This window comes from Thermobia domestica, chromosome 12 (assembly GCF_964235325.1).
Source record: "Thermobia domestica chromosome 12, izTheDome1.hap1.1, whole genome shotgun sequence".
Classification (NCBI taxonomy): Eukaryota; Metazoa; Arthropoda; class Insecta; order Zygentoma; family Lepismatidae; genus Thermobia; species Thermobia domestica.
In genome coordinates, this window is record NC_137465.1 from 1,529,971 (window position 1) to 1,544,519 (window position 14,549).

The 14,549-nt window shown below is 34.7% G+C and overlaps 1 protein-coding gene across 3 annotated transcripts in view; it reads right to left on the minus strand.

The window, feature by feature from the left end:
* LOC145666292 (uncharacterized) overlaps positions 1-14,549 on the minus strand; it is a 326,989-nt gene that overhangs the window by 225,008 nt on the left and 87,432 nt on the right. The window contains exon 2 of one of the 3 annotated variants that reach the window (XM_081733367.1): positions 2,794-2,850. The exons of the other annotated variants lie outside the window; for them this stretch is intronic. Coding sequence (XP_081589493.1) covers positions 2,809-2,850 — 42 coding nt within the window. The 3' untranslated portion in view covers positions 2,794-2,808. Of the gene's footprint in view, positions 1-2,793; positions 2,851-14,549 lie in introns of those variants that run through there. 3 annotated transcript variants of the gene reach the window in all.

Genomic DNA, 14,549 nt, shown 5'->3' on the forward strand with positions numbered 1-14,549 from the left:
TACTATGTAGGTGTAAAAAAATTATGAATTGGAAAAACAGAACTGAAATTGTGTATAAAATAGATTTCAAATCGATCTTTTGTAAAAAAAAAAAAAAAAAAAAAAAAAAAAAAAAGCATTATAAGAAATAACAGGCAAAGTTGGGAAAAACTTTCAAAACGAGTTCGGTACCCACAAGATGCCACAAGGAGCATTTCAAAGTAGGTATTCTTTTCTGAATATTAAGTTGGATTCAGAGTATTGATATTGAGATTCCCAAAATGGTTTTAAAAAACTGAGAAACATTTTTTTGACAATGTTGCTACCAGTTTCAAATCCTGAAAAATATATGTTGTACCCAAGGGTATTACAACATTCTGAACAAAAAAAAAAAAAAAATCAGCGGTGTACCCCTTAATTTTTTTTAACATTTTTTTGTAATTTCCAACACGCAAAAAATGAAAGAAAATACGCATCGTCTTTTTTTTTTAATGTTCACACTTACACTACATAGTATCTACAATCTGTGGAACTTCCAAATTATTTAGACCACCACCCCATCAGAATTTTGAAAAATATATTAAATTTTGAGCATGTACGGTATGATAATTTGGTGAGAGGTTGAAACTTCTTTTGGAATGATTTTAGGTGAAACTAACATTTTGGGTTAATAAAGACCCTATCTGGATGAAGGACCGATTTCACTATCTTACTAGGAAAGACCCTTTGATCAGAAGCTGACACAATATACTTTGGTAAACACTTTTTGCTGCTCACGCCAAATAAAAACATCATTAATTGTGAATCATTAATGTAAATTGTTTCTCCCTAACCTAAATGGGGCATCAGAGGCAAATAAGGTACGCCCATAATAGTCCATGGGCTAAGAGAGGGACGCCCACACTTTCATGAACTCTGTACATACGAAGAAATATCATGATCACGCTTCTGACATTTTCATTTCAATCACGACCCATTTCACCAAATTCCTCATCCATTGGATTGCTGCAAGAGTTGGAAATAAAATAATCTGTGCTGGAAACAGCAAATCACGTTTTTTTAAAAAAATGAAATGAAATCTTTGAGTTTTACGTCCCACGCTTATGCCGGTTAGGCTAAAGGAGACTGATAATTAATGAATGAAATGGTGGAATGAAGAAGGTGGGAGGAAACAGGAGAACCCCGAGAAAACCCACGCACACGGTGTTTGTCCACCACAAAGTTCACTTAGTGGGGGCTGGGATCGAACCCGGGATCCCAAGCACCAGAGGTGAACGCTCTACCACTGAGCCACCACGGCCCTCAAATCACGTTTAAAAATGAATGGGCTTTAGTTTATAATAATAATTTAATTATTTTCACTAGGTTATTATGCAACCCGTAACTATTTCTCGTTTTGAGGTCTGAGTATTACAATATATTGTGTAGGTAGAGTCAATAACGAGACAATAATATTGTTTCTGTAGCTTGCTTATTTTATTTTAGAATAATGGTATCGTATTAAAATATTATGTTAATAAGGCTATTGTAGGATTGTAATCCTAATAAATAAATAATAAATAAATAAATAAATAATGGACCGGGAATCTAACCCTTCACCAATTTATTTATCAAAGTACAAAGTAGTCTGTTTTTACGAAGTCAATATATCAGAATCTCCTTTATGACTAAGGTTGTTGAAGGAAAATACGTTTCATACGAGAACCTCTTGGCTCATGGCAGCCACCGGGGTGTCTTGTAGCGACATTAGGTTACGGTCCTAGGAAACCTCCTCGGCTCATGGCAGCCTTGTGAGGTACAGTTTGTGTTGAGGAATCCCCTTCGCTTCAGAGCAGCCTAAAGGGATGATAGGGTAGGTAGAGCCCCCTAGTCCAGTACAACCTCCAGAGCTGTTCTGCCGTGTCGTGACAAAACGCTGTAACTTTGGCGGAGCAGTTTTGCGAAAAAGAGCCGTAAAGTTTTCATCAGAAAATGTGATCTGTATCGTGTAGAACCAGTGTATCTTGACTTTGGAAACACGTGGTTACATGTAATGTTACGTAAATGCATGTTGTAAGATTAAATTTGGTGAAAATTGATTGGTTGACCATTATTGCCTAGTTACACTGGTTCTACACGATACAGATCACATTTTCTGATGAAAACTTTGCGGCTCATTTTCGCAAAACTTCTCCGCCAAAGTTACAGAGTTTTGTCACGACACGGCAGTATTGTGGGTAGGCGATCAGTGGTAAACTGATGCTCCCTTCCTCTGTAGTTCCTCTTTTATAAACCCTCTTCAGGTGGCTCGGCGTCTTTCGGTTATCATCGTGTTGATCTTCGTATCTTCCTGTTCAGTGTATGACCTGCTTGTTTGTAAACGTTATCACGTGTCGCCCATAAACATGTGCTCATATTATGATGTGGGGATCCTTACAATATTAACGTTAGGCAAGACGTACATTTATGAATGAATACAACATGGATAACGACTACCAGAGTCACAGTTACCCGTTAAGATATTAACGGATTGACTCCACTAATGAAGTCGGCCTAGAAAATCGCTCTAGTTGTCTATTGCACAAAACAGATTTCAATAACTCACTTTCTTTCAAGAGTTATCGTGTGGATTAACGGACGTACACACATATTAACATTATAATTTTATAAAGCCAGTAGCGTGATTCTAATGAAATAAAATCTGAAAGCACCTTCAACAAATATACGGATAGGTTTTAATTAACTAATTGCGCCAGAAGAAAGATTTTGTAGTCACAAATCGTACAAGGATGCTTTGAAGTTTGTTAATATCCCTCCTTACAATTATTTGTACTTACAATCGTTATACTTTCAATCGAAGAGTTGAACAAAAGAAGAAGCTCGTATTGTTACCTGAAATAAAAATGGAAAGATATTTTTAAAACCTTAAAAAATCAATAACTTTAAAGTAAATAGTTATATAAACACTATGAACACCAATCAATTATTTGAATTATCACTTCACAAGAGTTATTCAATTAGATTCTTGATTGCATTATATTTCAAGTTTAGTTCAATTACAGTCAATAACGACAGAACTTAAGACTTCCAAACCCTAGCTGTCGGAAGATTTATAGAAGTGCTATGTCCGTCCGACTGTTGACAGCCGTCAGATCAAATATGGTAAAAGATATCGAGAAGCGGTTTCTTCCAACCGATTCATCGTACCAATAATAGGTTGCATCTCCTCAGTTAACCCTATATTCAAACCGGAATTTGTTCAAATTAACCGTTTGTGGTTTCAACGTTTATCACCATAGAAAAAAAAAACAGTAATAGATAACAACAATCAATTCCGCGTCACCATCACCATCTTCACTATCAAAACCGGAAGTTGTTAAAATTTACTACTACTTCCAGTTTTAGTATTTATTTTTTTAAAGCAAAACCGGCAACAGATGACTAAAAGCGGTTTCTAGCAGATTTAACTACCAAAAATTACTTTTTTCTTGACTTTTATCTATCTGTTCAAACTGGAAGCGGTGAAAATTTATATCTCTTCCTTTACAACACTGATCACATCGTGAATAACACCTAAATAGTTAGCGACAAGCAGTTTAAATATTATATCGGAAGTGAGAGATATCAATTACTACTTCCGGTTTTAATGTTAGTCCCCATAGAGCAAAAAAGCAGTCAGAAATAACGAGTGATGACTTTTTGATATAAATTCAGCGTCCGACGAACTTTGATCTTATTCCTTTATTGCACCCATAGTTATAGGTGTAGTACTTCAAGTTAGAGTTCTGAATTCACACAGTTTCCAAGTCTACCGTTGTTTCACTAAAACGAAATAAAACTTAAAAAAAAAAAACTTTCAATGTGGTTGTTGGTTTACAGCATAGAACTGCATTTTTTATTTTATTAGCTTTCGTTAATTTTTCAAAACCCTGCATTCCTCCTCCCCCTCCTACTCGATGCTCTAAGTGCTAGATAGGCTTTTCGCCACAGTAATCCCGTGTTTGATTTCAGACAGCAATTGTCACCGTTTCTTTTAGGCTAAGTATCTTTGAATCTTTCATAGTCTTATTAAGGTTTCCGATTCTTCGGGTGTAAATTTTCGTATATATCAAGTGCGTTCTATGTCAGGGGTATCCAAACGTTTATATTCTCAGAGTATGAAAATATTTTCCGATCTACCTATGTACAATTGCCACTGGTGCTGCACTAGATTTGTCTTAATTCACTTTTAGACGGAAGTCGGAGTTCATTTTTTTCTTTTACAAAATGACAATGCCTTTCCAAATTGACTTTCTTTATAAGAGCAACACTGGCTCATTTATGTTTGGATATATTGGAGGAGAAATACAGTGTGTGGCCAAAAATCCGGACTGGGCTAAATATTTGAGAAACTGCAAATGTAGTCGATCCGAAGTCAATTCGGATCAATGTTGGTGGGAGGGGAAACACTATGAGGTGGTTAAAGTTGTCGTTTGCCACCTTGGTGGCCGTCATATTGATATGACTTGTTTATTTTAAATGGCAACCTCGTCGAGTGACATATTAAACAACGTCCCCGTTCGAAAAGAAATCCAACGGTAAGGTTATTTTTTTCAAAATCTGCAACGATTAATAAGTTATCTTATAAACAGTTACCCTCTCCTTTTTATTATTATTATTATTATTATTATTATTATTATTATTATTATTATTATTATTATTATTATTATTATTATTGTATTATTAACTATATAAATAAAAAAGAAAGTGACTATATTTCTGACTTAATAACACTTGAACCACCCTACCGATTCTCGATCGAATTTTCGACATAGATGAGGTTCGGGCCTGAGATTGTTTTTATCGTTTCACTTTGATCGTACAACGTACGGAAGGGGGAGGAAGGGAGATATTTAAAAATTATCGATATTAGCGTCAAATCCATATTTTTTGGAGTCACTGAGATGAACAGTGACACTTTCGATACTGTTTAAATCTAAATTGAGCCCCGCAACTTGGGGTAGGGGAGGGGGACATAAATAAAAGTGATCGAAAATGACCGATATCAGAGAGCGCTTCAGTTAACAGTAAAAACAGACTAACGGAATATATATTACAAATTTTAGTTATTTTAACCCAGCGAAGCAGGCAATTGACGGTAGTTATTATTATTAATGTAATAATTTCATTCCTTCAAAGAAGCTTGAGCTTAGTCTGTTCTCAAAATAAAGAGTTTGGAAAATGAAATGAAATTTTGAGTTTTACGTCCCACGGTTATGCCGGTTAGGCTAAAGGAGACGGTGATAATGAGTAATGAATGAAATGGTGGAATGAAGAAAGTGGGAGGAAACGGGAGAACCCCGAGAAAACCCACGCACACGGTGTTTGTCCACCACAAAGTTCACTTGGCGGGAGCAGGGTTTGAACCCGAGACCCCTAGCGCCAGAGGTGAACGCTCTACCACTGAGCCACCGCGGCCCCCAAATAAAGAGTTTGGGTATTACTTTATTTCAACTAGAATTTCAACGACAAATAAACTACGACAGAGTTATACGGAAGCAAATAAAGTCATCTGTAATCCCTTAATGCATTGCCAATAAAACATATGTACATGGTCACTAATGATTTTAAGAATGAGGTGGCCACAGAAAACAAAGAAACATCTCATTCTAGGTGGATAACACCGAAAATCAAACCAGAAATTTTCATGAATCAAAGTAAGTAACATATCTGAGGAATACTAATCACAATTCCACTAATATTCCCAACTGAAGTCTACAAGTCCTATACTACTAAAATTATTTGGCGTTTCTGCCTCCTTCCCTTATGAATCATATGTATTATGTCCATTGAAAGGGCAGTAATTGCAAAAATTCTCACGAAGCAGATGTCTTTTGTAACAAATGGAACTAGAAAATACATCTGGAGCTTTTTCTCCTTTTCTCTGTTCCTAAATAACAAGCAAAGCACTCCCTGTACGCCACTGGACGCTCGGAAGTCGACAGAACCCGAGGGATTTCTCGAAAATAAATAGTTGAAACGAGAATACGACAGGTGGAAAGCTTTCCTACATCGACCAGCAACGTCGAATTTAAAGGCAGACCGAAAATCATCAGAAAACAAAGAAAAATGAATGATGCAAGACAATCAATTTAGCACAAAATGTAAGCAACCTAAGTGAATTGCGCCTTTATTAACTTTGTCTAACCGCCCATAAAATAAATGTACTTTTATCGAAGAATGAGAATCGAAAGTTATTATTTTATAAAAAGCACTTTTACACATTTCACGAAATAAGCCACTTCAGATAGACTATTAGATCACATCAAAGTAACATGAGAATACCAACAAAAATATTTAGTCTTTCTGTTCTCCAGGGAAAACTTTAGGGTATGATCATGTTGGGAAATTTAATCTTGCCGTCATCTCACAATGCACCTTACAGAGTACACACAAATCAGTTCCACATCTTTTTACTCTGCCCAGCAAGTTTTTGATCATCTCGTCGCACATCACGTTTTGGTGTTTATGCCATTTTCAAGTTGGTTTCAGTGACACACAGTGGTTCTACTGCAATTAAACGATTATTACTCGTATTAACAGAAAAGAACTAACGAGAAAACTATAGATACTGCTCTTATCCGATTAATAAGAAACGGAAGCGTTCTCGTATCCCAGGGGTAAAAGTGGATCTGAAAAGATAAGAAGAACCATGACGTCACACCGTCCCTGCCTATATTTTTCCATTGTAATTTTTAGGAAGTGGAGGAACGCCATAGATATTTTTGGAAGTGGGGGATAACGTTCCCCGCGTTCTCCCTCACCTTTACTCCTGCTGCATCCTCAAGCCGAAGTACGACATTCTGAATCTCGTAGTGTCATTTCATGTTTTTACACCAGTGGATCCAAACCTTGTTTACTTAGCATACCCTTCGTAAGCCCTGCATATTTGACACCCCCACCCCACCTCTTCCTTGTCATTCGTTGATCTGACATTTTTGGTGATTTTAGATGCAGCATTGAATTTTCAAATCTTTAATATTAATATAAGTCCAAATTTATATTTATTTCACGTAAAAACTCAGCAAATGTGTGTCTGTTACAACATTCGTAATATTTGTAACCAGTTGAAATGCATGTTCATCACATGGGGAAAATATGTAAAATATTTCAACCTCCTGTCCCCCCTTAAGATACGCATTACCATAGAAGTGTAATGATAAAAGCTCATAATATACTCTATTTTTGACAAACGTTTTAAACTCCCCTTTAATCAAAGTGATATGATAAAAGCAGCTTCAGGCAGGTACTGAGATTCAAAATTCATTTGCAACGGGTCAGGTTAACCATTTCCGTGATACGATACAAACAACGTCCATATCAATGATGTGAAAATAATTATAAAGTTCCTGTTCCCCACCTCTTAAAAGTCTTCATCCCGGCGAAATTAAAATACCGCTAATTTTACAGTAATTATGTTCTATCTTCACATAGATAAAAGATAATCGAAATGTGGAACAATAGCGCCCTAGACAATATTATTTTACATAAGAAACCGTTATCACGACTCACTTATCTGCTTTCGATTTCGAGCCATTTTGAAAATCGGCATTTATTTTCGCGTTTCTAAACAGCTGAAAACGGAAAGCCACTAGGGGACTTGTGATAACGGTACCTCACGCAAAATAATATTGTCTAGGGCGCTCTTGTTCCATATTTCAATTATCTTTTATCTATTTGAAGATATCACATAATTACTGTAAAATTAGCGGTATTTTAATTTCGCCGGGATGAAGACTCTTAAGTTCCGAATTTTGAAAACGCTGAAACATGTTTCCGCTTACTTTTAACCAGAAATGTATTTACCGAGTTTCATCGTCCGTCAAATATTACAAATACTCTCTTAAGCTTCTCACTTTTCGGGAAATGATTTTCGGGGGATAGCTAAATTTTTCACGAGCCGAAAACATTCTCATCTCGTTTCGGAAAGGATACGAAAGTCGACACGAAAACAACATTTTAAATTGGAGACGAGAAGAAATATTTTAGAACTCGCAAGGCGAACACTTGTTTACCCAAGCCTTAGATCTTAAACACTGTTTTATTGTTACATAATTGAGAAATAGATAACATGATTGTACGAACATAACAAAGCATTTATCAACGTTTAAAGATAAGTAAATCATTACAGGAGATAATCCAATAATAAATACGTAATGCGGAAGGATTCCGATAACTAAATATGGCCCATGGAACCCGGAGGTTCACACTGACTTCTATCCTTAGCCATCTGGATCCAGTTTCTACTTTTTATTTCTATTTCTACAAGATCCATCTTAATATCGTCCTCCCTTCTGCGCCTAGGTCTTCCTAATGGACGTTTTCTCATTTGATTTCCAGTCAAAATTTTGAAAGCGTTCCTATTTCCTTCCATTCTAGCTACAAGATCTGCTGACCTGAGTCTCCTAGACTTGATCATTCTAACAATGTTCGGCAAACCGTATAAATTATGCAGTTCCTTGTTATGAAGTTTCCACATTCCGTTCATCTTCGGTCCGAATATTCGTCTCAGGATTTTGTTTTGAAATACTTTCAGTCTACGTTCTTCCCTCAGAGTAAACAATCATGTTCCGCAACCACACACAACAACAGGCATGATTATCGTTTCATACATTTTAAGCTGATAACTTCTACGTGAAATTGAGAAAAAAAAAACAAGGCATAAAATTTGTACATAAGTTTTCAAAACAAAACTATAAATTTTCGAGAGACAAGAAAAGTTTTCCAGAATCGAGACGATAGGAGAAAGGATTCTTCGAGAATCAAGACGAAACGAGAAAACTATTTCTCGCGTCCTCTTGTCTTGTAAACAACACTAGTAAAAGCAGATGTGGTTGTTTGACGTATCATCATCATCATTTTTTTAAATGAATCAATGCATCTGATACTCTTTTCATCAGTATACAGCTTCATGACAAATGAGTAAATACGATATGGCATCGTTTCTATTAAAAAATATAAATTAATTTTGGGTTTTGTCATAACAACAGTCTCCCTTCATGTATCTGTTTACACAACACTACAAATTGAACGTTGTTTGCTCCTCTACTGGCATGTCATCATGCGTCGCAATGGAGAAAAATAGGAAAAAAAAAAAATAGAAGTATAGGGCTACATCTCTGACTACTTCTAATTAACAATTACAGGATCCTGTACCATGTTGATCCGTAATATACGTGTCAACATTTGATTTTCTGTGGTTTTTCCTTTGTACTTTAATTCAATGATATATGGAATTATTATTCTTATTGAATAATTTTTATTCTTTTCTAAATCCCCTGGTGTAGACCTATACAGCAAGCCGTAATCAACGTAAGACCACTTTAAAACTTGAGAAATCTTATCCGTTGACCTTTCTTGCACGTTTGGTAATTAAGATATACACTTCTTCCTTCGTTCTTCCTAATATAATTATAAAATTGAGGCTTATAAAGTCGATAGTTTATATATATATATATATATATATATATATATATATATATATATATATATATATATATATATATATATATATATATATATATATATATATATATATATATATGAAAAAGCTCTTTCTATAGGCACTTATGTAGAAGTGATATTTCGGCGGTTCCTTCCGGGTCATTGGATCTGCCTGGGTACCAAAGCCGACCCAAACTCGGGTACCCTGAACAAAAGTAGTGAATCTAAAATCCATCCTATCGCCGGTTTCTTTGGCATCCTTAAAGCCCAATATCTGGTTAGAGCTTCTCGTATAATCTTACCTGGAATATTTTTTACTTACATGTATAGTTATTGACAAAAATGAATAGCATACTTATATTTAGTTTCTATATAAGCTATGCTATTATCTTTTGTTGCTGACTGTATACTTACATATGAGGAGAGCCCTAGTGCTAGCCAGCAGTCATCACTAAGTTCACACCTCCTACTTCTTTAATTTTAGTGAATTTTGTTAAAATATAATAACACCAAAAAATTATAAAGTATTTGGAGAATGCTATTTAATGAAGTTTATAACAGCTGTTGACAGATGCTTCCTTACAAGGTAATAGCCTCGTTGTGTAGTCTACGAAATCATAATTGGCGAACACTTATTTTTTTTTAACTATATGAAAGGTGTTTAACTGACTATTAGTATTTAACTCCTATATAATAGTTAGTATTTTGTAGATCGTTGCGTGGTTATTGCGCGTCGTGGTTTCTCGCCTCAATGATTTTCTTCTTGTGGCCATTTCCCTGCCTAAAGTCATAAGTCGGAATCTAGAGGTGAAGAAACTCTATCTTAGTCGTTAACAAAAACAATGTGAGAACTTATTTGAATCTATTTTTTCTTAATCTTCAACAGAAAAAGGCGATAAGCCATAATCGAAAAAAAATGGTACTTATTATTTTAGATAAACAACTATATATTTTAAATTATATATTTAAAATGAGAGAAAAATAGTTTTATCACCTCTTTTGACAGTTTATGTTTGTATTACATCCTTACTTGTTTTGTTAATTTTAAAGATGGCCATAATTTGCGATTTGTATCCAAATATTGTCAGAAGTTCTGCCAAGTAATTTAATCGAAATATACTAAGCTAGTTTCTGTGAAGTATGAAAATAATTTATTTCTTTTGTTTTTGCACAAGTTTCAGTGTTCCAGTTCAGTTTCAATTATATGCATGTACTGTTTTATACAAAAGTGATTCTATTGCTATTCTATATAACTTTAATTAATGTGAAATTTGTGTACATTCCGAACCAGCTCTGACCCAACTTACCTTACACTCATGCAAAACTGTGATCGAAGTGAGTGCGTTTGTATTAAATCCCTCACCATAGAAAGTTGCTCCAATTTAGCTAATTCCAGTTCAATACGTTACTAGCAAACAAAAGGAATATTTGTTTCAATTTTGAGTAACCATTGGAAATTAATTATTAGAAAACTGTTAAGAAAACCAAACAAAAAGTCGTTCGTAAAAGTGACCTTTAAACAACCTGGGTAGCCATTCGACCAATCAAAGACAAGCATTTGTTAACATTGTGCATTTTGGCCAATTCAAATCAAGATTTTGTTGACATATTTCAGTTATCTTTAACGTGTATCCTAGTAGCTGCTCAGTATGTAGTTATTAGTATTCGAAGAGTAAACCATGCCTAATTATATCACAGGAAGATTTCAGTTAATTTCTCCACTGGGAGAATCTAATGCAACATATTCACAATTTACTTATTTGGCTTCAGTTTAGAGACGCCCCTACAGTTTCAAATCTACAAAAAAGCAGTTGAAACATTAAAAATTGTTACGTTAGGCTAGGCTAGGTTAGATTAGGTTTCCCGGTAAGACTTTAGTTAGACTAGAACAGCGACTGGAACTGGTTCTCATAGAAGCTTCAGTTATCACTTAAATTCAGTAATCCGTGGTTTCCATAAACATTTAATAGATTCTCTTCATTATTCTTACATAATTCTGTAAAACTCAATGCGAAAATATCATATTTAACCCAATGATTCGCCATCATAAGCAACTACTATGCTGCTGAATCATCGAAACCTTCCGCGTCTTGCAAATAGTACCCACTTCCGCATATCTTTTCTCGCATTAAACATAACTTTACTGCCAAACGTACACACTTAAACATCACATAAGAACTCCAAATCATCATTTCTTACATATTTTATTCTGTAAATTTTCCTATTTTTTTTTTAATAAAAAATGGAGGGGCAACTCCAAACTTAAACCCATTTATTTATATATTACTGAAGTAGATCAATTTCAAACTATAACTCGGGGTTCCTTTTAATAGTAAAAGCAGTAATTATTAGAACTATATTAGAAAGTGTATACATTTATTTCTCCTGTGATTGATTTTGTGCCCTTGCGCAAGATCAGATTTCTTTAAGGGGAGAAATTCAACAATAGGGAATCACCATGACAGGGAATAGCCACGGAGCCTTGTAGATAATATCTGGTTCATTTTCTGATTTTATATTTTATATTTTATTTATATATATATATATATATATATATATATATATATATATATATATATATATATATATATATATATATATATATATATATATATATATATATATATATATATACAGTGGAGCCTCGTTAATTCGAACTTGGATAATTCGAAGTAAATACAGTTGGACAGATGTAAACAGAGAAATACAGTTTTAACATGTTTTCAGTTATCCAGATGCAGCCATAGGGAAGAGTAATACAAAAGATAAATATAAAATCTATGTAATGATAAAGATGAAGGTGAGTTGGGGAAGAAGTAAAGATAGAGAACGTGTGCCAGTTTCATCTTGTTTCAGAATTGGTTGAAAATTTAAGATGAATTATTGATAAAGTCAATCAAATGTTATTAATATCCTATTCCACGCAATACATGAAATTCATTATTTATTGACCGTACAAAAACAATCAAATTTAAGCAAATGAAGTTTACGACTTCTTAAAAGTGAGAACAGAATATTCAAATGGTTACTGGTGTTTAATTGTTTGGGCTATTAAATGTATGTTGTAGTGTTGTACGTAAATATATTTTCCATTGTACACGTAGTTTGAATTATGTGGAGTCAATGTCGTTTGTTAGTTTACGGTATTCGATCACGCAAATAATAAGCTGCTTTAAAGGCAAACTCTACACCATATGAATATGCTTATGATACACAGTACTTTGGTTTGTTTGTTGTTACATATGTGAAAATTAATGTTGCTGGATAATTCGAAGTTTTTTGTGTCCCCTTGGACTTTGAATTAAAAAGAGTCCACTGTGTATATATTCATCTTTAACTTCGTTCACTAAAATTCAAAAATCTCCAATTAAGTTTACCAAGCGATCATAAGGTAAGATGTTATTCCTATGTTTGAGCGAAAAGGAATGCGTTACCTACCAACGTTTATTTACTTTATAACAAAAACTATTTGCAATGCTAAACAAACGTAAAGAGAAAGAAAGCACTTGAGCCTAATTGTCTGAGAGCTGGATTAAAAGGGAAGCCTGCTTTGGCCATAGTTGTTCGCAATGAAAGCGTAAACTACTCGATAGAATAGAGGATGCCACTGCATTACGTCATCTGATGCTTAAAATCTCAATCAATCAAGGAATCTGTTGAGCGAGACAACTACACTCTGCACTCAACTTGACCTCTGAACTTCCATAAACTAGCTTATGTTAAGTCTCCAGTGTTACCAACCATAAAGAAGTTTAGAGCAAACTCCCTGGAGGATAAGAGTAGACTACTGCGAGAGACCCCAATCAACGTTTCATAGAGGCAGTGGTGAAACTAAATCCAACTCTTAATAGACAAATAATAATAATAATAATAATAATAATAATAATAATAATAATAATAATAAGGTAGAAACTGTAAAACTGAATATTTAACACGTGACAAGAGAATTAGTCTGCTTAACTGACTTATCTACATTATGTTTTTTTTATTAATCTAATTTTAAAAAAAAGAATAAAATTTAAATTTAAAATTACGTTTTATTTCAATGTTTCTCAAGTTATCACTTAAAACAATCAAGTCTCGTAAATTCTGCTTGGTTAATAGAGTTGGTCTAAATTTATATATACAGGATGAGTTCTAACTAAAGGGACAAACTTGGAGGGGTAGTAGTACATCCCAAAAGAAGCAAAAAAAGTCCTAGTGAACGTGGGGGAAATTCCGTCCCGTTCAGGAGTGACAGCGTGTCGAAAGCGTGGGAACATGAATTTCAGGGGCTAATAGTTCAAAAACAATACACCGTAGAGAGTGAGGTTTAAAATGTCATTAAGGAAGTCATACCTACTCTATTGAAAAATGCATGTTTGAAAACGGCGCTATGCGTGCGCACGGGATTAATAACGTGGGACACTTCTTTCCTTCGCAGCATGTCCAGGAATCCCTTCATTCCTTTGGGGAATCCCATGCGCACGCATAACGGCGTTTTCACCTCATTAAGTTTCATGTCTTCTTATATTTCCGATGGTAATATTTCTTTATCATATTCCTGCTTAAGAGTCACAAGTTACTATTATGTTAATGTGTTTCTATTCAAAAGAACATAGACTGAAAGTATTTGAGAACAAGATCCTGAGACGAATATTCAGACCCAAGAGGAACGGGAATGGGGAATGGCGAAAACTTCATAACGAGGAACTACTTAATTTATACCTTTACCCAACATTACTAGGGTGGTCAAATCTAGGAGGCTTAGGTGGGCAGGTCATGTAGCTAGAATGGAAGAAAGTAGATACGCTTTCAAAGTCTTGACTGGAAGACCAATCGGAAAACGACCATTAGGAAGACCTAGGCGCAGATGGGAGGATAATATTAAGATGGATCTCGCAGAGATTGGAATACAAAGTAGAAACTGGATGCAGTTAGCTAAGGATAGAAGTCAGTGGAGAGCTTTTGTGAACGCGGCATTGAACCTCCGGGTTCCATAGGCCATAGAGTGAGTGAGTGAGTTAGTGTTTCTATTCAAAAGTAATTTGCTTGTGGGATTTGTATCTTATAGTCGTTCTATAATAGAACCAAAATGTATGTATTTTTATGTGTTTGCTTTTTTTGCG